This window comes from Penicillium alfredii, assembly GCF_028826965.1.
Source record: "Penicillium alfredii strain IBT 34128 chromosome Unknown utg000010l_segment0_segment0, whole genome shotgun sequence".
Classification (NCBI taxonomy): Eukaryota; Fungi; Ascomycota; class Eurotiomycetes; order Eurotiales; family Aspergillaceae; genus Penicillium; species Penicillium alfredii.
Genome location: NW_026622707.1, coordinates 804588 through 820649, shown reverse-complemented (window position 1 = coordinate 820649; position 16062 = coordinate 804588). Strand labels below are relative to the sequence as shown.

The following is a 16062-nucleotide window of genomic DNA, read 5'->3' as shown; positions in this document are numbered from 1 at the left end:
AGGTTGAAGGAACAGAAGAAAACAGAACAGAAAAAAAAAAAAAAAAGAAAATCACCAAATAAAGTTGTGCGGTTCAGGAGATCGGCGCATCAATCCGATTCCAGCCGAGAGAGTCTCTTTTCTAGTCTTTCTAGTATTTCAGGCACTCCCACATACTGATCTGAGTCTGGGTAGTTGATTATTATTGTACTAAATATATCTTACTAGATATACTTTTACTAGATATATTTGACTAAACATATTATATTATTTATCATAGTTCTGGTTTTTGCGAAATCGAAGAAAAAGTCTGCCTGCGAACGTGACAGCCCCCACTGGCAAGTTCGGTACTGGACCCTCCTTGTACGCCATTCATGATATGATTTATTATTTGTACTGAAATTATGAAATTATTCACCTCTAGTGCCAAGAATACCAAGCCACTACAATAGGCAAAAGTGCCACCATGACGTTCGAGCTGTGATGATCCGGATCGGAGTCTGCGATGACCGATGCCGATGAAATCCACTTTCTCTTCTTTTCATTAAAATCAGCTTTCATAAGGCTGACCGCCCCTCGGATACAATCTGACACTCTTACTCTCGCACTCTCGCCCTCTCGCCCTCTCTGACATACCCTTCATCCCTTCCACTCCTTTTCCCCCCTTGCATTCGCCAGCCTCTGTGAGCTATACGTCCTTTTTTTCTTTTTTCTTTTTTTCTTATTATCGTGCAGGTCACGCTTCCCGATTCGACTCCCGCCTCCAAGTCCAGCTGTAGTCCTTGATTTGTTTCTTTTTCTTGTTCTTCTTTTGTCCACTGCGCATACGCACGGTGCCTGCAGCACCCCTCTCCGACGCTCTTTGGTTGCGTCCCTCCCACAGCTGACGCGTTGAACGCGGTCCTTGATGTCTTGGTCGTGAACCTCGGGCATCCTATAAACCCCCACCGCAAGTCGCGGGTTTGTCCAACAGACCAATGTGGCTCCGCTAGGGTCCCAAGAATGCTGTTGAATCTTGGCCTGACCGCGGATGCCGCAGCAGCTCATACAAACGAAGCGCCTAGCAACAGCAGCCAGACAGAATCACAACCATCTCCGACTTCCACTCCCTATTCCACCTTCTCTCTGTCTGCACTGCCGGTATTGGGTACATTCTATAACCGATCTAAACACCCCGATGGTCCTACACACCCTACAAGGTCCGCATCCGATATGGCTATGAGCCCGATTGTGTCGGAATCAAGTGGGGAGAACACGTCCAAGGTAATGGCCCTGCCGACCAAGCTGCGCGCCCACCCTCGGGCCATCTCGTATTCTACCCGGAAATCATCGCGGCCCAAAACCTCCTACCAGTTCGCTCATCCTGCCGCACACGCGCGCCACAAGCGATTGAGGCTCCGGCCCAAGTTGCTGCTGCAGCTACAGCAGGTGTCGCAAACACCGCGGCCCCTGCCCATCCTCGATATCTTGCCGTCGACGCTGTATCTACCCCGGTTAGCGCGCAAATTCCCGGCCATGTTCCGCGGCAAGAATGGGCTGGGGCCCAACGACTTGATTATCGTGATGAGTGAGCTGTACGAGCGCACGGTGTCCAAGATCCCCGAAAACGGTGGGAGCTCGGAAGACGAAGACGAAGAACACCGGGAGGTGGTGGCTACAATCTGTCAGCTGCTGCAAGAAGATGCCCGGCTGAAGGGGAAGGCGGAGATCTGTCTGAATTTCGGGCCCGTGTGGGAGGCCACGCCTCTTGCCAGCGGATCTTACGAGTTCGTGGCCCACACCGACCATGGCGTGCAGGTGATGAGATGGGCTTTGCGCGGAGGCAAAAATCGACGCGTCTCTGCGACCCCGGGAACGCAGCCGAGCGAGGACCCCAAGCGGTTTACATTCAGCATTATTGATCCGCACACGCGCCGGCATCCGGTCATCGCATCGATGACTCGCAATCAGCTCGAAGTGTACGATCAGTATTCTACCGCGCCTCGCTCCAGTGGAGGGCCCACGACTCCGAACTCGGGCATGTCTGTTGCCAGCGACGTCTCTGACCTGGATGCGCCGGTGAATCCCAACGCGGTCACCCTCGATGATGGACTGCGGACGTTAATTATCATTACCGGGATCTGGGTTGCGTTCCGTGAGGGCTGGTCACATAACTTCAGCTACGGCGACCCTGTCTCTACCTGTCAGACGAAATCGGCTGCTTCCCCAGCGACCTCGAAACACAGCTCTCCAACCACGGCAAAGACTGAAAAGGACGCCTTGGCCGAGCATGACACGACGAGTCCAGTCAAGGAGCCTGCCAATGGGGGCAAACGCTGCATGTCAATATCAAGCATCCGACGTGCCAATACCCTGGCGCCTTCGGAGCAGGCAAAGCCTACTCCAATTGGTAGCCTTTCGAAGCGCTCCAATTCAACGGGAGCCGCCTTCATGGACCGTGTCAAACGGCGCAGCGCCTCGGGAACAGGCAGCCGACTGAATCGGCACAGCATGTTGACCGGGTCGGGCGAGCATGGTCGCGACATTGTTGTTTCCCGTCCTACCTCGTTGCGCCAGAACTCGATTGACCCGGAAGAATCACCAAATAACACCGACAAAACCAAGTCCAAACCCCAAGCGAAGCTCGACACGAAAAACGTCAAGCAGAGCCCAGAGCCCGATCGAGCAGTTGCAGGCCCACACGCCGAGAACCGCCATGTTCGACATGCGCAACCCCCTCGTCGCGGGGATGCAGAGCCTTCCAGTTCCGAGGGACCCAATTCGGGCGCAGCAAAGGGCAAACGACGCCACCGGCTTAGTTCACTTCTTGCCATCTTCAGTCGGAAAAACGACGCGCATTGAAGAGGTCTTGTTCGGCCTCTCCCACCCCTCTCACCACCGTTCCTATGTATAATTCCTCTTGCATCGTGTCAGCGGCCAGACCCGCATGTAATTTCTAACATTATCTTGGATCTCTCGCATCTGGGCTGGGTGTTTTGCATTTGGACTGAATTCGGCTGGCACGAATTTCCTTGGGCTTTTCCTCCTTCCACCTTCCACCTACTTTTTTTTTCTACCCTGCGCCTATCTCAACTCTCCTTTTTCTTCTTATTCGCATTCGCATTGTGCATCATGTCCTAGCCATCTATTTTATGACAATCACATGAATGGATACCCATTGATAGATGTACATCTAACATGATAGAACTTGGCATTCCAAGTATTTGTAGTACTAATCTGAAGCAAGGGAGTTGAGAGAAAATTAAACAGCAAAAATTAAACATAATATCTATATCAGAACGAAAGCAGGGATCAGCCAGTCCCACAGCTAAAGGTTAAGAGACCACAACAAAAACAACACATCCAGCCCAGCCTTTCCACCCTTCAAATCAGAACTGAGATCAAAACTGAGCAGTCTTGTTAGCCGGCGCAGCAGTGTAAAGCTGATGTCCACCCTTCTTAAAACCAGTAATAGCCTTCTGGCCCTCCGCACTGACAATCCAGCCCGCGAACTTGTCAGCCATCTTCTCGTTCTTGGGCTTCTTGCCGACGAGCAGGTGCGCCGGGTTGAGGAGCGGGTCGGCGGCGTCATCGGTGGCGGCCTTGTAGATGGTGGTCTGGTTCTGGAGCGAGACCGGGATGGAGAGGTAGGTGCCGCGGTCGGTGATGGAGTATTCTTTCAGGAGGATGGCGGCGGTCAGGGCTTGGATTGGATAGGCGATGTATTGGTGGTACCATTTCGAGTAGGCAGTTGCCCAGGGGACCTATTATTATTATCAGCATTAGTCTGATTATCCATAGAGATAGATCTCCAGTAGAATATCTACTCTACTGAAGATATACTCAGCAAAAGATAAGTAATGTGTTCCTCACCTGCCCAATATCAATCCACAACTGCGAATCCTTAATATTCGTCGCCGACTTATCATACCGCGTCAAGAACCGCACGGGCGGGTCCGACGTCCCCTGCTCGGCGGTGGTATAGATATCCGAGAACATGGTCTTGACGTCGTCGCGCTTGTTCAGCTTGGCCGGGTTGGACGACGGACCGACCAAGAGGAAATGGTCGCGCCATGCGTACCAGGCCGGGCTCTTGGCGATGCCCTTCTTGATGGCGATCTGCTCAGCCGCTGGCGTGTACGTGATGCCGACGTCGATGGTGTCGTCCTTGAGGTAGTTGATCGACTCCGTGGTGTCGGACTTGTACCAGGCCACGGCGAAGGGGTCGGAGCCGTTGCGCATGCTGGATTTGATGAAGGCGTTGGCGAGGACTGGCAGATATATGAGCTTGTCCTTTTTTTTTTCCCTTTAAATAGTCATAGATCATGTGGGGTGCAGTGGACATGGTCCATAGTTCGGGTGCAGGCTTACCCTCGATCAGGCCGCTCTGGCCGGCACCGCCATTGCCAATGCGCAACTGGACGTTGTTGCTGGATGAGTTGTGGCCGGCCGTGTAGACGGCAGCGGGGTCGACGGCGTAGGCAGAGGCCGCGAGGATCAGCCCGGAGGCGATGGAAGTGAAAGAGCGCATGGTGAGTAGGAGGTGGAAATTGGTATAAGGAGTGACAGACAGGGTTTACCCCGAATTTTTGTTTTTATTTTTTTTAAAAAAAAAATGGCAAATGAGAGACTGATTTGGATGAAGATCAAAGAGTGACAGCGACAGAGAGTGAACGCGAGAGAGAAACAACACATCCAGATGCGAGAACAACACACACTCGAACTACCTATTAATTAGCTTGGTCCCAAGCGAATCATTCCCCGTGGATTCTGCAGATCCCATTATTTGGGTTCTCTGCTTATTTGTGTATATATGGGTTCCAGCCAAGACAAATAGGAGTCTCCAGAGTATCGATATCGCAAAGAAAACTAGCCGATATCGAGTAGGGATCGGCTGAGATGGAGGGAATGGCGAGCTCAAGAGACTGAGATCGACATCCGCCAAGATAATACCAGCTCCAATCTCGATCGGTGCAGTTTGCAGCCGCTCTGGGGCAGCTCCGAGAGTTAGGGTTTGGCGGTGGACTCATTCCCGAGATGTCAGATCGGGATATGTCATTGGCGAACTAGACGGGAAAAGAGAGCCAGGGAAGAGAAAAAAGGAGTGGAAAGAATAGAGCTAGAGCGCTTGAAAGACAAAACCCATGAAATTCAATCGAATAGTTAAGACAAGGCTGTGGTTCTATTTCCTAATTGCGAAAGATATTACAATCAAGGTGAACCCCTATCTCGAAGACTATAGGGGTTCGGTGCAGAGTTTTCCTCTTGACCGAAGAAAAAAAGGCCCATGCACCAGTTTCCAAATTGATCTTGGTGTTCATGAGGGGATTCTGCGGGTCACCATATGGAATCTCGCTCGATTCGGAGAAAACTCACCAAGACACGGGGGGGGGGGACTGTGGCGCTGGATCCTCGAAGCTGAATTCGCCTCCATAGCTACAAACACTTCCGGCTCGCTTGACCTCGCCGGTGCCGTGTATCCTCAACGCATGCCAGCCGCCCTGTTAACCGCCCTATCCAAATCCACCACCATCTCTTCCTCAGCGAGCACGGCGACTTTCGGCCCCCCGAAATGGAAGATTACCATCTTGCCTTTTCACCCCCCTTTATTTGAATAAATTAGAGCCTTATTTTGAGACACAGGCGTCTCTTCTTCAGCGAGTCAAGAGTGTCGGGATCGGACTCATGTATCACACCGAAGGAACGACTACAACGAAAATGGAGGCTCATTTGCTCTTGTCTCCAATAAATTCTTTCGAGGTAAAGTTGCATGAAGCTTATCTTGTACATAACAAAGCACGATGCTGCGGATCTTCTCAGATTGAATCCCCATAGTTCCCCTCGTATTCTTGTGATGGCTCCTCAACTTCTGGAAGAGATATATATATATATATATACACAACAAGGCCCAGAAAAAAAAGAAATTCGAAATCTACCCGCTAGGTTGTGTCATTGACATCGGAATTGTGAAACCTGCAAGTTACCCAACTCCCAGTTAGGAATTTGAAGTCGAAATATCCTGGATCAATGTGACTGACTGGACATGAAGCCTTCGCATCGCAATTGCCGGATTAACCGCGGTAAATGTGTTGCACCTTCACACCTCCCCCAGCGTGGTATTCCACGGTGCAGTGTTCCGCCGGGTCGCCGCTACGGCTACTCGTGTGGAAGTTGCATCTTGTAAACTGTCAGCGAGGAAGAAATTCATATCAAGTATAAATATCTCTCACATCACAACGGCTTTGTCATATATTCTCCCATCTTTCCCCAACAGATTGGCTTGGTGATGGGCTCTGACAAGCCGTTCAAATTCAGCCCTTGTGTTGGGCTGGGTGGAGTACATGGTCGGCGGCTCGAATTCAACGGGCAACACCATAATGAAGAATATAGCAACAGATATCGTGCCCGAATCTGTGGCAAGAAACAAGAGATTTGATTGCCAAGTTACAAGTGTTGAGTGAAATGAGGGCAACACTATAGTGTTCTTAAACAGTGTTTGGCTACATCGTTGCTGATTTCACGAGCGCATAAACCACAAGATCCGTTGGCCATCATGTGTCAATTCTGATTTGGCACTAAGTCTACGATGAAACTAGCTGGCGCCTGGGGAAGAAGCCCTTTATCCGGGCCCAGGTTAGCGTAACCGCCACGAGTTCTCAACGTCATTTTAAATCCCAGAAATAGGACAAGAACTATGTCACAAGGGAACAGCTGCCGCCGAGAATTACAAACAAGCGCTGAAGGGGGCCTTGGGATATACTTAGAGGGCGCGAGTCAAATGTATCACATGACCAAGATGAACCGACTCCCCTTGCGACCGCTTTTTTCAAGAGATCACCGACTCGTTCTTGATTCCGATATCCCACTAATTCTAATGCCTCAAGACGCGTCGGTTTGAGCGAATCTATGATGTCGTCGAACCTGTGGAGGAGTATCGTGCTGGAGGTTATCATCCGGTTCACCTCCATGACGTTTTTCACCACAGGTATCAGATTATTGGAAAGTGGGCATTTGGCCAATTTTCCACAGTTTGGCTTGCCAGAGACCAGAGGTGAGCATCCTGTCTCTACCTGATATCCCCTATGCATCAAGACTTATGCTTTCCTACCCTCCAGACTTCAAAGATACGTTACCTTGAAGATTCTCAAAGCCGAGGCCTCAAATGACAGCAGGGAACTTTCAATTCTTCTTCGTCTATCGAAATCAGATCTACACCATCCAGGCCACAACAATGTCGTGCCCTTGATAGACCATTTTGAACATAAAGGGCCAAATGGCTTGCACCTCTGTCTTGTGTTCCCGGTTATGCTGTCTGATGGTGATTCGATGACTTGTCAACGAAAGCCACGCTGCGCGGGTTATGTCCAGGAAGTTTTTTCCAAGCAGATACTACAAGGATTGGAGTTTATTCATGATCAAGGCTTGATTCATGGAGGTATATATCATAGGAACTATATTCAGAGTATTTCAAGACTGATTTCTTCATAGACCTGCAGCCAGCGAACATTTTATTTTCTGATGACTGTGACCTCTCCAGCGACATTCTAATGGAACCCGAACTCAGTCCTGTCAATTGGCTCCCAAAAATCCAAATTGATAACAGCGCTCCCCAGTATCTTGTGGTTTCACAACGGCCCCGCGGAATGCTTGACAATGCCGTATTCTCGGCACTTACAGTCAAGATCGGAGATCTGGGCGGAGGTGAGATTATTTTTAACGATAAAGGAATATGAGGTACTGATTGCTATGATAGCTATGTGGAGCGGCCAGTATGACTCTCTTCCGGTGACACCCACTGCTTTGAGGGCACCCGAGCTACTCGAAAAATGCCCATGGAACGAGAAGATTGACATATGGACTCTTGGCTGCTTGGTATACTTCCCACTATGATATGATTGTACCAATCTAACATGGTGCTAGATATTTCAACTTGCCACGAACGAACCACTCTTTCCGCTGGAATCTTTTGGCTGCACAGCTGATGAAATACATCAGCTTTTGATATCCCGGTTACACACATTCATCGAGGGTGGGAGTGATAGCTTTGCGGTCTATCTTGAGGAGAGGCTGCCGAGTGACTTTGGCACAGAAAGCGTCGAACAGCTCGTCCATTTCCTTTGGTCAATGTTGCAGGAGAATCCACAGGACCGACCATCCGCTGCTGCGCTCCTCGAGCACCCGTTTTTAGTTGGATAGAGAGAAGAATGAGAAGATTAGAACACTCGAAGATCCCAAATTTGATATTGCCAACAATATACTGTGCTCGGGCAACACGTCGAGACAATACCATGGATATGGATCAATCACCACCTCCACCCCCGGACTGACTCCGCGCACGCCGCCGCTCCTTCTCCAGGAGCGCCAACCCAGTAATAAAAACGACAGTATCAAAAACACCCCCATAATCAACATTAATCTGAAACTTGCCACACTTCGACCAGCTCTTGGCCCCATTATTCAAGTAAACCGCAACCAATTCCCCAGAGCATTCATCCAGCAACTTGAAATTCCTCGATCCAACCCTCGACGGCGTTTCCCCCCAATCCCAACACTATTCGTCCGCTTCCAGACAAACGCCCTGCGCTCGCCGGCATCGCCCAGCGAGATCTCAAAGCGATAGTGCGTTGTGAGCTTATGGCGGATCAGATCTTCCCAGGCGATATTCGGGTCAGCGGGATCGCCGAGCCCTACTTTGCAGTGCCGTGAGAAATTGATGAATTTGCATACCGCTGTGATTGGGGCGTCTTCTGTTGCGCCTGCGTGGTAGGTGAGGTCTGGTTTGCCGATTGTAAAGGATGAGCAGCGCACGTAGGCTAGTGGGATCTTGGACTCGGTGGAAATGGCGAAGTCGAGCTTGCGTCTTTGGTGGTGGACGTGGAACAGCCGGGAACCTTGGAGTGTTGTCGCTGTGGTGTCGCTGTATGTGGATAGTTCGGCGGAGCTTTGGCTTGCTGGTCGGGAGGGCTTTTCTACCTCCAGGTATGGATGCGAGGTCATCTTGTGTTGTCGAGGACGTGAATGTGTGTTTAGCTGAGATATGTGTTTCATATGTTGGACACAAGCAGGGACTCGGTTTTATATTCTTTTGGTACTTTGTGCTGCAAATGCAATACGAGCACTGCCTCCACAACCGAACAGCTACGAGGATTAATTTCCAACGACGTGGGGATGGAGCTTGGCATTTGTAGTCAAATCCACTTTCTCCAAATGTCCAAATTGGTTGGAGTTCGAGGAAAAGCAATAAACAGACACCACAGCGGAGTGCAGTTATTCACAAGGTCGTAAAGGAAAGAAGTCGACATCAACTTGTCCCAGCATCACCACCCCCATATCAGCTCAGCTCTACCGCTCCAGCGCAGTAACAGCCTTGGGCACATACGGTTCCTCCAAGTACCGAATCTCCTCAGCCGACAACTTAACCTTCAAACTAGCAACCGTCTCATCGATGCGAGCCGCGCTATTCAGTCCAACAATCGGGCACTCATTCGGGTGGCTCAGCGTCCAAGCCAGCGCAACCTGCGCCATGGCCACGCCCTTCTTCTTCGCAAGCTCCTCAACGCGATCGACAATCGCCTTGTCGGCCTCGGTCTCGCGGCTGCGCACGAGAAACTTGAGCGCGCCATCCGTGTTCTCGCGCACAGTGGAGCGCGAGCCCCACGGGCGAGCCAGCGCACCGCGTGCGATCGGCGACCACGGGATCAGTCCGACGCCGCTGTCCTGGCAGTAGGGGATCATCTCGCGCTCTTCCTCGCGTGCGATGAGGTTGTGGTAGTTTTGCATGGAGATGAAGCGGTGCCAGCCATTCTTGGCGGCGATATTCTGGAGGGATTGGAACTCCCATGCAGCCATCTAAATTCAATTATTCTAGGTTCAGCGCTCATCAACCTCAACGATACTGACATGGGGGGGGAGACCTTACCGAGCTGGCTCCAATGTACCGCACTTTGCCGCTCTCGACCAAATCATTCAGCGCCTTCATAATCTCTTCACGCGGCGTCTCCCGGTCCAGTCGGTGGATCTGCAGCACGTCGATGTACGTGCCCAGTCGCTGCACGCTGGCGTCGACGGCGTCGAAGATGTGCTTGCGCGAAAGGCCGACGCGGTTGACAAAGGCGCCGTCATTGCGTGAAGTCGCCGAGATCGCAGGGAAATTCCCCTCGTCGTCGATGCCGAAAAAGCACTTGCTCAAGATCACCACGCGGTTGCGTGGGATGTTGTACTTTTTCAGGGCTTTGCCGATAATTTCCTCCGATCTGCCGTGGGAGTAGACATCTGCCTGTTTTCATAAATAGACATATAGTCAGAATATAGTGTTGTTGTTTACTGCAAACCCATGGGCTATGGTTTCTTACCGTGTCCCATGTGTTGATCCCCCGCTTGTAGGCGTGCTCGATCAGCGGCAATGATTCCTCCTCGTCCAGCACCCACTCTTGCCATTGCTTGCTGCCGAAGGACATGGCGCCCAGGATGATCTTGGAGATCTTCAATCCCGAGTTCCCGAGTCTGTTGGCCATCAGTATACCATCACTCATACACGGTGCGGGGTGCGGGGATTACCGGGTGTATTCCATCTGGGTGTCGGCCATTGTGAAAGGAAGGCGATGAGTTGAAAGCGAGTCTGTTCAATTGTCTGCAGGAGAAAATAGGGTCTTTATTAACAGAATGCACTCGATTGATGGGTTGTACGATGACGTCAAAGCCCTGAACGCGAGGGAGCACATTGTAAGACACGACTAACCTTGACAATACCAATTCAAGCGAGAGGAGTGAATCGTAGTAGCAATAGAAACAATTCTCGAAAAGAAAAGAAAGAAAAAAAACCTGATTCCACTGAGAAATATAACATTCGAAAAAGTCCCCCGCGCATTATTAATCCAGCCTTCGGCCAACGCGCGATCTGCCGAACCTCACAAGCGAGACGTCACTGAGCCGACGAGCAGCCGATACACTTCCCGTCGTCCACTCACATCACGCAGATCGGCCCAGGGAGCGGATGCTGACTGAGGTAGACCACTGCGTGCCGGTGTGCCTTACAAAAGGAACCAACAATTTGAAGAGAGCAAGATCTTCGAAAAAAATAGATCTCACTTCCCCCTAGGGACTTCCCACCAAAACCATGCCAGCCAGACTCAAACTCTGCACCATGACCAGCACTGCCAGTCCACTAACCACAATCTCGTCCTTTAGTTCTGCAGATAGATCGCCCACCATCTCGAACGACCCGACCTCTGTCGTTGAGAATACCTTGTTCCGGAATCGGGACAGGACCTGGTGATTGCTCCTATTCACGAGCTTGAAGTCGCCTGACAAGGACCCATCCGCCTCCCACAGAAGCGTATTGCCTGGCAAAGCCACGCTCTCGAAGCCGTAGGTGCGCGAAAAGATGTTGGGGCGCCGCAACATAACCATATGGTCGTGGATGGAGAGGGTCACTTCCATGCTGAGTGTCTTGAAAGAGGCAGTGCTCAGTAATGCTGTGTCTCCATTGTCACTGTGGTTGTTGTCGCGATTAAGTCGAATGACTTCCATCTGGGGCGCTTCGCGACACACCTTGACGGTGTAGATAGGCGTGGTGTCATCCGAGTCCAGCAAAGACAGATACTTGCCACGGTAGTGGATGTGAATCAGTTGGATTACAGTTGCCATGGTGAAGGATTCGACTGGAAATTGATGGGGTCATCTCGAAATTCCCTGGACCAGAACGGGGTTTTTATATTTGACTGCTGGAGGCAGCCCGTCTGTCGCAGTCAAGCAATTCGACCATAGAGAAGACTGACAACCCAAAAAAAGAACCTCGTTTTATATACTTCAGGCCCATTTGATTGGCCATCAACAAATCCTTCGCGAACGAGCCAATCGGGCGCAGTTGAGTGTTGGCCCCATGCGCCCCCCGGCGCCATCGCTCACCAACAGCCCGACCAGGATGACCTTCACGTGAGATGTGGCCTGGGGATATATCGGGACTGCAAGGCTTTCATGAAACCATGATGCTGATATCTACTACCGTGTTCTACGAGCCGTGTTCTCCATGTCTGCGATATCACGGAAAAGGCGAGCTCGAACAGGCTGCCGGACCTGCCGGTAAGTACCCTTGACCGAGACATGCTTTCTATTTCTGATTACGATTCATACTGTCTAACGCCCGTGCAGAATCCGAAGAATCAAATGTGATGAGATACGGCCCCGGTGCCACCGGTGCGAGTCCACCGGCCGAACCTGCGACGGCTACGAGCTAGCTGCGACTGCGGTCCGAGACGCAGCAATCAAAAACAAAGGCAGAAGAAAGCTTCAGCCGCAGACACTTCGTCGCAATAATGACAAGCCTCTTATTATAACGACCCAACCGAGATCCACACCATCATTATCCACTGCCGAGGGCGAGAGCTTCGCTTTCTTCAAGCTGCACACGGCGCGGGAAATCGCCGGAGGATTCGATTCTACATTATGGAATCAAATAATACTTCCACTGAGCAACAACGAGCTCTCGATTTTTCATGCAGCCGTGGCTGTGGGTGCGATGCATCGCTTGTCGAGGGGCCAATGTCCTTCTCTAACCATGACCGGCTTCTTTGAGCCGAAGAGTCCCTTCGCCATCAGGCAATATGTCAAATCCGTGAATCAGCTTCGAAGCCGACTCAATGGACCCTCAGATGCAGTCTGTGGCGAGGTGGCCCTGGTAGCGTGTCTGTTATTCATCTGCCTGGAGATGCTCCAGGGTAATAGGCCGGGTGCATTGGCGCATCTCCGGACAGGACTTCGCATCTTGTCGACCATGCAAATTCCGGATATTCAATTCAATACCCAAGAAGGGAAGATTGGACTGAAAATCTCTCTCGACTGTGGGCCCTTGGGAATGAGGTTGTTGGCAAGTACCTTTGCTCGTCTGGACTACCAGTCCACTATGTTTGGGGAGCAGGCCCCGGCCCTTGCGTTGGATCTCGTCAGCAACACAGACGGGCCAGCGTTCGGGATTCCATGTTTCTTCACTAGCGTGGCTGAGGCACGACTATCCTTGGATGTGCTTGCTAACGCGGTCCATCGATTCCGAGGAGAGTTGCTTGCTCTCGCGGGACGTGAAATTGACCATGAGAACACCGAAATGGACTGGATCTTCCGATACTGCCTACAGTCTTCGCGCGCGAAGACTGTAGATCTATCCAGCCACCCAATCCTGGAACAACAGAAAGCCGAGCTGAGTTTCAAGTTGGCACGCTGGCTCTCAGCGTTTCAATCTCTTGCTACCAACCCGCTATACTCATATGCACGGCCAACGCTACTTCTCGAGACCCAGCACTTCTACATCGACTTCCTTCTGTCAACCAGTCGCGATACACGCGAAGAGAAATGCGATCACTTTGATAACACCTTTCAAAGGATCGTCTCTCTGGTGGAGCGCTTGACCGGAAATGCCACATTCTCCAGCAATGTGCAGACTCCAATAAACCTTCCTACATTAACCTTTACTCTGGAGCCAGGGGTAATTCCTGTTTTGTACCTCGTTGCCATGAAATGCCGAAGTACTATTCCCAGGCGCAGGGCTATTTCCTTGCTTGATGCTACCCGATGTCAAGAGGGCATGTGGGAGGGATCTTTGATCGCGCGGTTCGTCGAGCAAGTGGCTGATATGGAAGAGTCTGCTGCTGGAATTACACCCAGAAGTATAAATGTTGTCGCGGGGGATATACCGGAGTCGGCGCGCTTCAATGATGTAGTTCTTGCTGGACTGGAGGACCTCGGGTATGGCCGGTTAGTGTGCGCGCGATATCTTCACGCGTCTACAAGCGAGATTGAGATTTTAGAGGAGATATTTCGACTTTAGAACTGTCTTAAAAGTCTTGAAGACCGAATTGATTCGTCAAATATCACTTGTGAATTGCGTTAAAAAAAAACCATTCTAATCATGTCAAGTGTGCTGTGTTTCTAGACAGCATTTGTACATCTTCTCTTCCCAACAAGATATTCCCGGCTTATTTAGATGCCCATGAGGCCAGCATATGGATCATCTTAACATTTCAAGCCCCGCATTGAAAGGGCAGTAGAAGTGGCAGTGGTGGCAGTGGTAGCGGTGGTAATGGGTACCTCGGCTTTCCTCGCAACCACGACCTGCGGGCTCGGAGGATGGACCCAAGGGAATTGGTCAGGGACAAAGCCATCCGATGTCACTCCGTTACCAAAGCTCTCGTATTTCTGGCCTGGGCTCTCGAATTCAAGATCAAAGTCTTCCCAGCGCACGATGGCTGTTGCCGCGTAGTAGTGCAGCATAGTACCCGGCCAGGGCACGATGACCTTTCCTTGCCCATTTTTATCTGCAGATCCCAGTGTCAGCATTGTAGAGCCTTTTTGTGGTAGTCATTTGGGTAGGTAATACTCACACGATGAGTTACATGGTCCTGACCAGACCATCTGCGGCATTCTTGACTGCACCCACTGGTTGAACTCGCGCTGAGCCTTGCTTGTCACGCAGACTGAGCGCAGTCTGTTGGTCTGTAGTCGAGCCAGCACCCGGGCCATGTAGTTGCTTGCTCGCTCGATGCCTGGGACGGCTGAGCCAATGGCGGGGCAGATAGGAGGGTTGAAAGCTATATTTGACGCATTGCCTGTTAGCAAACGATGGGGCAACGTGCATGAGGGGAGTTGATACGAACCGAAAAAGTTAGGGAATCCAGCAACCATCGCGGCCATATAGCTCTCGCAGGGTCCCTCGCGATCCCAGTCCTCGGCCAGAGATTGTCCAGCACGACCGATCACTGGGAAGCGAGGCTGGTGAGGCTCAAATCCGGTGGCATACACCACAATGTCACAATCGATCTGCCTGCCCGAAGCAGTGACCAGGCTATCTTCGGTCAACTCGGCAATGGAATCTTTCACGTATTCAGCGTTGGGCTTCTGTATGGCGTCCAAATAATGACCACCGGGGGTAAATCGGCGGCAGCCAGCTTCGAACTTTGGTAGCAGTGCGCTGAGAAGATCGGGGTTTGTGATCTTGGTCTTCATGAATGATTGAGACAGGGAGGTAAATTGGGCTTGGGATGCTGTCCCTTTCCACAGGCCTGGGAAGCCAGCGGCGAGTTTCTTCTCCAGTCCGATGCAAAAGCTGTAATATTGCTCAGGATTTGATTGGAGGAATTGCTTCTGCTCGGTGGAATCTGTGTTTGTGTTAGCTTAACCCATCTCTGCTAAACCAGCTGTCTCAATGAGATGAACATACATTGACGTTGAACAGCCCCGTCTTCGGAGAAGATATGAGGCACAATCCATGTTGGACCACGGGCAATGTTGACAATGCGTGAAGTAACTTAAATATGATTAGCCTTATTTCTTTTGCCCAATTCAGAGTGAATGATTCAATGGTATGGCTTACCTGGTTGTAGGGCTGCCACGCATTGCACCGCACTTGCTCCATTGCCAATGACAACCACTCGCTTGTCCTTAGCGTTCAACTCAGTCGGCCAGTTCGCAGTGTGAACCTGCCGGCCCCGGAACTTTTCCTGGCCGGGAATCTGGGGGGTTTTGTAGTTGTTGAGTCGACCAACGGCATAGATAAATGCATCAGACCAAATGACCTTCTCCTCCTTGGTGAGCACATTACGAAGGACGATCTCCCATTGTGAGTCATCTTCGTGCCAGTGAGCTGAGAGACACTCTGTGTTGAATGACATAAATCGTCGAAGATGGTGCTTGTCGACTACCCCTTCCAGGTAGGCACGAATCTCGGGGGCCGGTGGGTACAGTGATGACCAGGATGGGTTGGGTGCCCAGCTGAACTGGTAGGTGTGGGAGGGGACGTCACAGGTGCATCTAGCCAGGACATTAGCATCAGGCTTTGGCCACCTCTTATCTTCATTGCTGGAGCACTTACCCAGGATACCGATTCTCGTACCACGTTCCCCCTAGGCAGGGGTTCCGGTCATAGATCTCCAGGTCGATACCTGATAGCGAAGTCGTCGCATCGTGGGCAAATTGAATGCCAGAAATTCTAGATTTGTTAGATTATCCGCCTGTTTCACACTGTAGATCTATGCTTACCCAGCTCCAATCACGACAACCTTCAGCGGCCGGGGCACAAAGCCGCTAGGGACAAGATCTAGAAAATCCATTTGGGGT

At 51.2% G+C, this 16062-nt stretch overlaps 9 protein-coding genes across 9 annotated transcripts; 3 read left to right on the top strand and 6 right to left on the bottom strand.

Annotated features, from left to right (window-relative positions):
* Positions 1-981: 981 nt before the first annotated feature.
* On the top strand, positions 982-2820 carry NUU61_007861 (uncharacterized protein; the record flags this gene model as incomplete). The annotated part of the gene is made up of 1 exon (XM_056658386.1): positions 982-2820. One exon carries the CDS (start codon positions 982-984, stop codon positions 2818-2820), a length of 1839 nt encoding a protein of 612 aa, XP_056508679.1.
* A 539-nt stretch (positions 2821-3359) lies between these two features.
* On the bottom strand, positions 3360-4489 carry NUU61_007860 (uncharacterized protein; the record flags this gene model as incomplete). Its single annotated transcript, XM_056658385.1, has 3 exons — positions 3360-3722; positions 3832-4229; positions 4330-4489. The coding sequence occupies 3 exons, from the start codon at positions 4487-4489 to the stop codon at positions 3360-3362; spliced, it is 921 nt and encodes a 306-aa protein (XP_056508678.1).
* A 1566-nt stretch (positions 4490-6055) lies between these two features.
* On the bottom strand, positions 6056-6334 carry NUU61_007859 (uncharacterized protein; the record flags this gene model as incomplete). Its single annotated transcript, XM_056658384.1, has 2 exons — positions 6056-6143; positions 6189-6334. 2 exons carry the CDS (start codon positions 6332-6334, stop codon positions 6056-6058), a joined length of 234 nt encoding a protein of 77 aa, XP_056508677.1.
* A 533-nt stretch (positions 6335-6867) lies between these two features.
* NUU61_007858 (serine protein kinase) lies at positions 6868-8154 on the top strand (the record flags this gene model as incomplete). The annotated part of the gene is made up of 4 exons (XM_056658383.1): positions 6868-6943; positions 7447-7659; positions 7712-7830; positions 7879-8154. The coding sequence occupies 4 exons, from the start codon at positions 6868-6870 to the stop codon at positions 8152-8154; spliced, it is 684 nt and encodes a 227-aa protein (XP_056508676.1).
* Positions 8155-8257: 103 nt separating this feature from the next.
* Positions 8258-8955, bottom strand: NUU61_007857 (uncharacterized protein; the record flags this gene model as incomplete). Its single annotated transcript, XM_056658382.1, is given in 2 exon segments — positions 8258-8468; positions 8480-8955. The coding sequence occupies 2 exon segments, from the start codon at positions 8953-8955 to the stop codon at positions 8258-8260; spliced, it is 687 nt and encodes a 228-aa protein (XP_056508675.1).
* A 345-nt stretch (positions 8956-9300) lies between these two features.
* On the bottom strand, positions 9301-10544 carry NUU61_007856 (aldo/keto reductase; the record flags this gene model as incomplete). Its single annotated transcript, XM_056658381.1, has 4 exons — positions 9301-9807; positions 9878-10234; positions 10311-10461; positions 10516-10544. The coding sequence occupies 4 exons, from the start codon at positions 10542-10544 to the stop codon at positions 9301-9303; spliced, it is 1044 nt and encodes a 347-aa protein (XP_056508674.1).
* A 508-nt stretch (positions 10545-11052) lies between these two features.
* Positions 11053-11604, bottom strand: NUU61_007855 (uncharacterized protein; the record flags this gene model as incomplete). The annotated part of the gene is made up of 1 exon (XM_056658380.1): positions 11053-11604. The coding sequence occupies one exon, from the start codon at positions 11602-11604 to the stop codon at positions 11053-11055; it is 552 nt and encodes a 183-aa protein (XP_056508673.1).
* Positions 11605-11986: 382 nt separating this feature from the next.
* NUU61_007854 (Zn(II)2Cys6 transcription factor) lies at positions 11987-13777 on the top strand (the record flags this gene model as incomplete). Its single annotated transcript, XM_056658379.1, has 2 exons — positions 11987-12039; positions 12118-13777. 2 exons carry the CDS (start codon positions 11987-11989, stop codon positions 13775-13777), a joined length of 1713 nt encoding a protein of 570 aa, XP_056508672.1.
* A 185-nt stretch (positions 13778-13962) lies between these two features.
* On the bottom strand, positions 13963-16055 carry NUU61_007853 (flavin-containing monooxygenase; the record flags this gene model as incomplete). The annotated part of the gene is made up of 5 exons (XM_056658378.1): positions 13963-14264; positions 14331-15104; positions 15320-15756; positions 15818-15934; positions 15985-16055. The coding sequence occupies 5 exons, from the start codon at positions 16053-16055 to the stop codon at positions 13963-13965; spliced, it is 1701 nt and encodes a 566-aa protein (XP_056508671.1).
* Between the last annotated feature and the right edge of the window lie 7 nt (positions 16056-16062).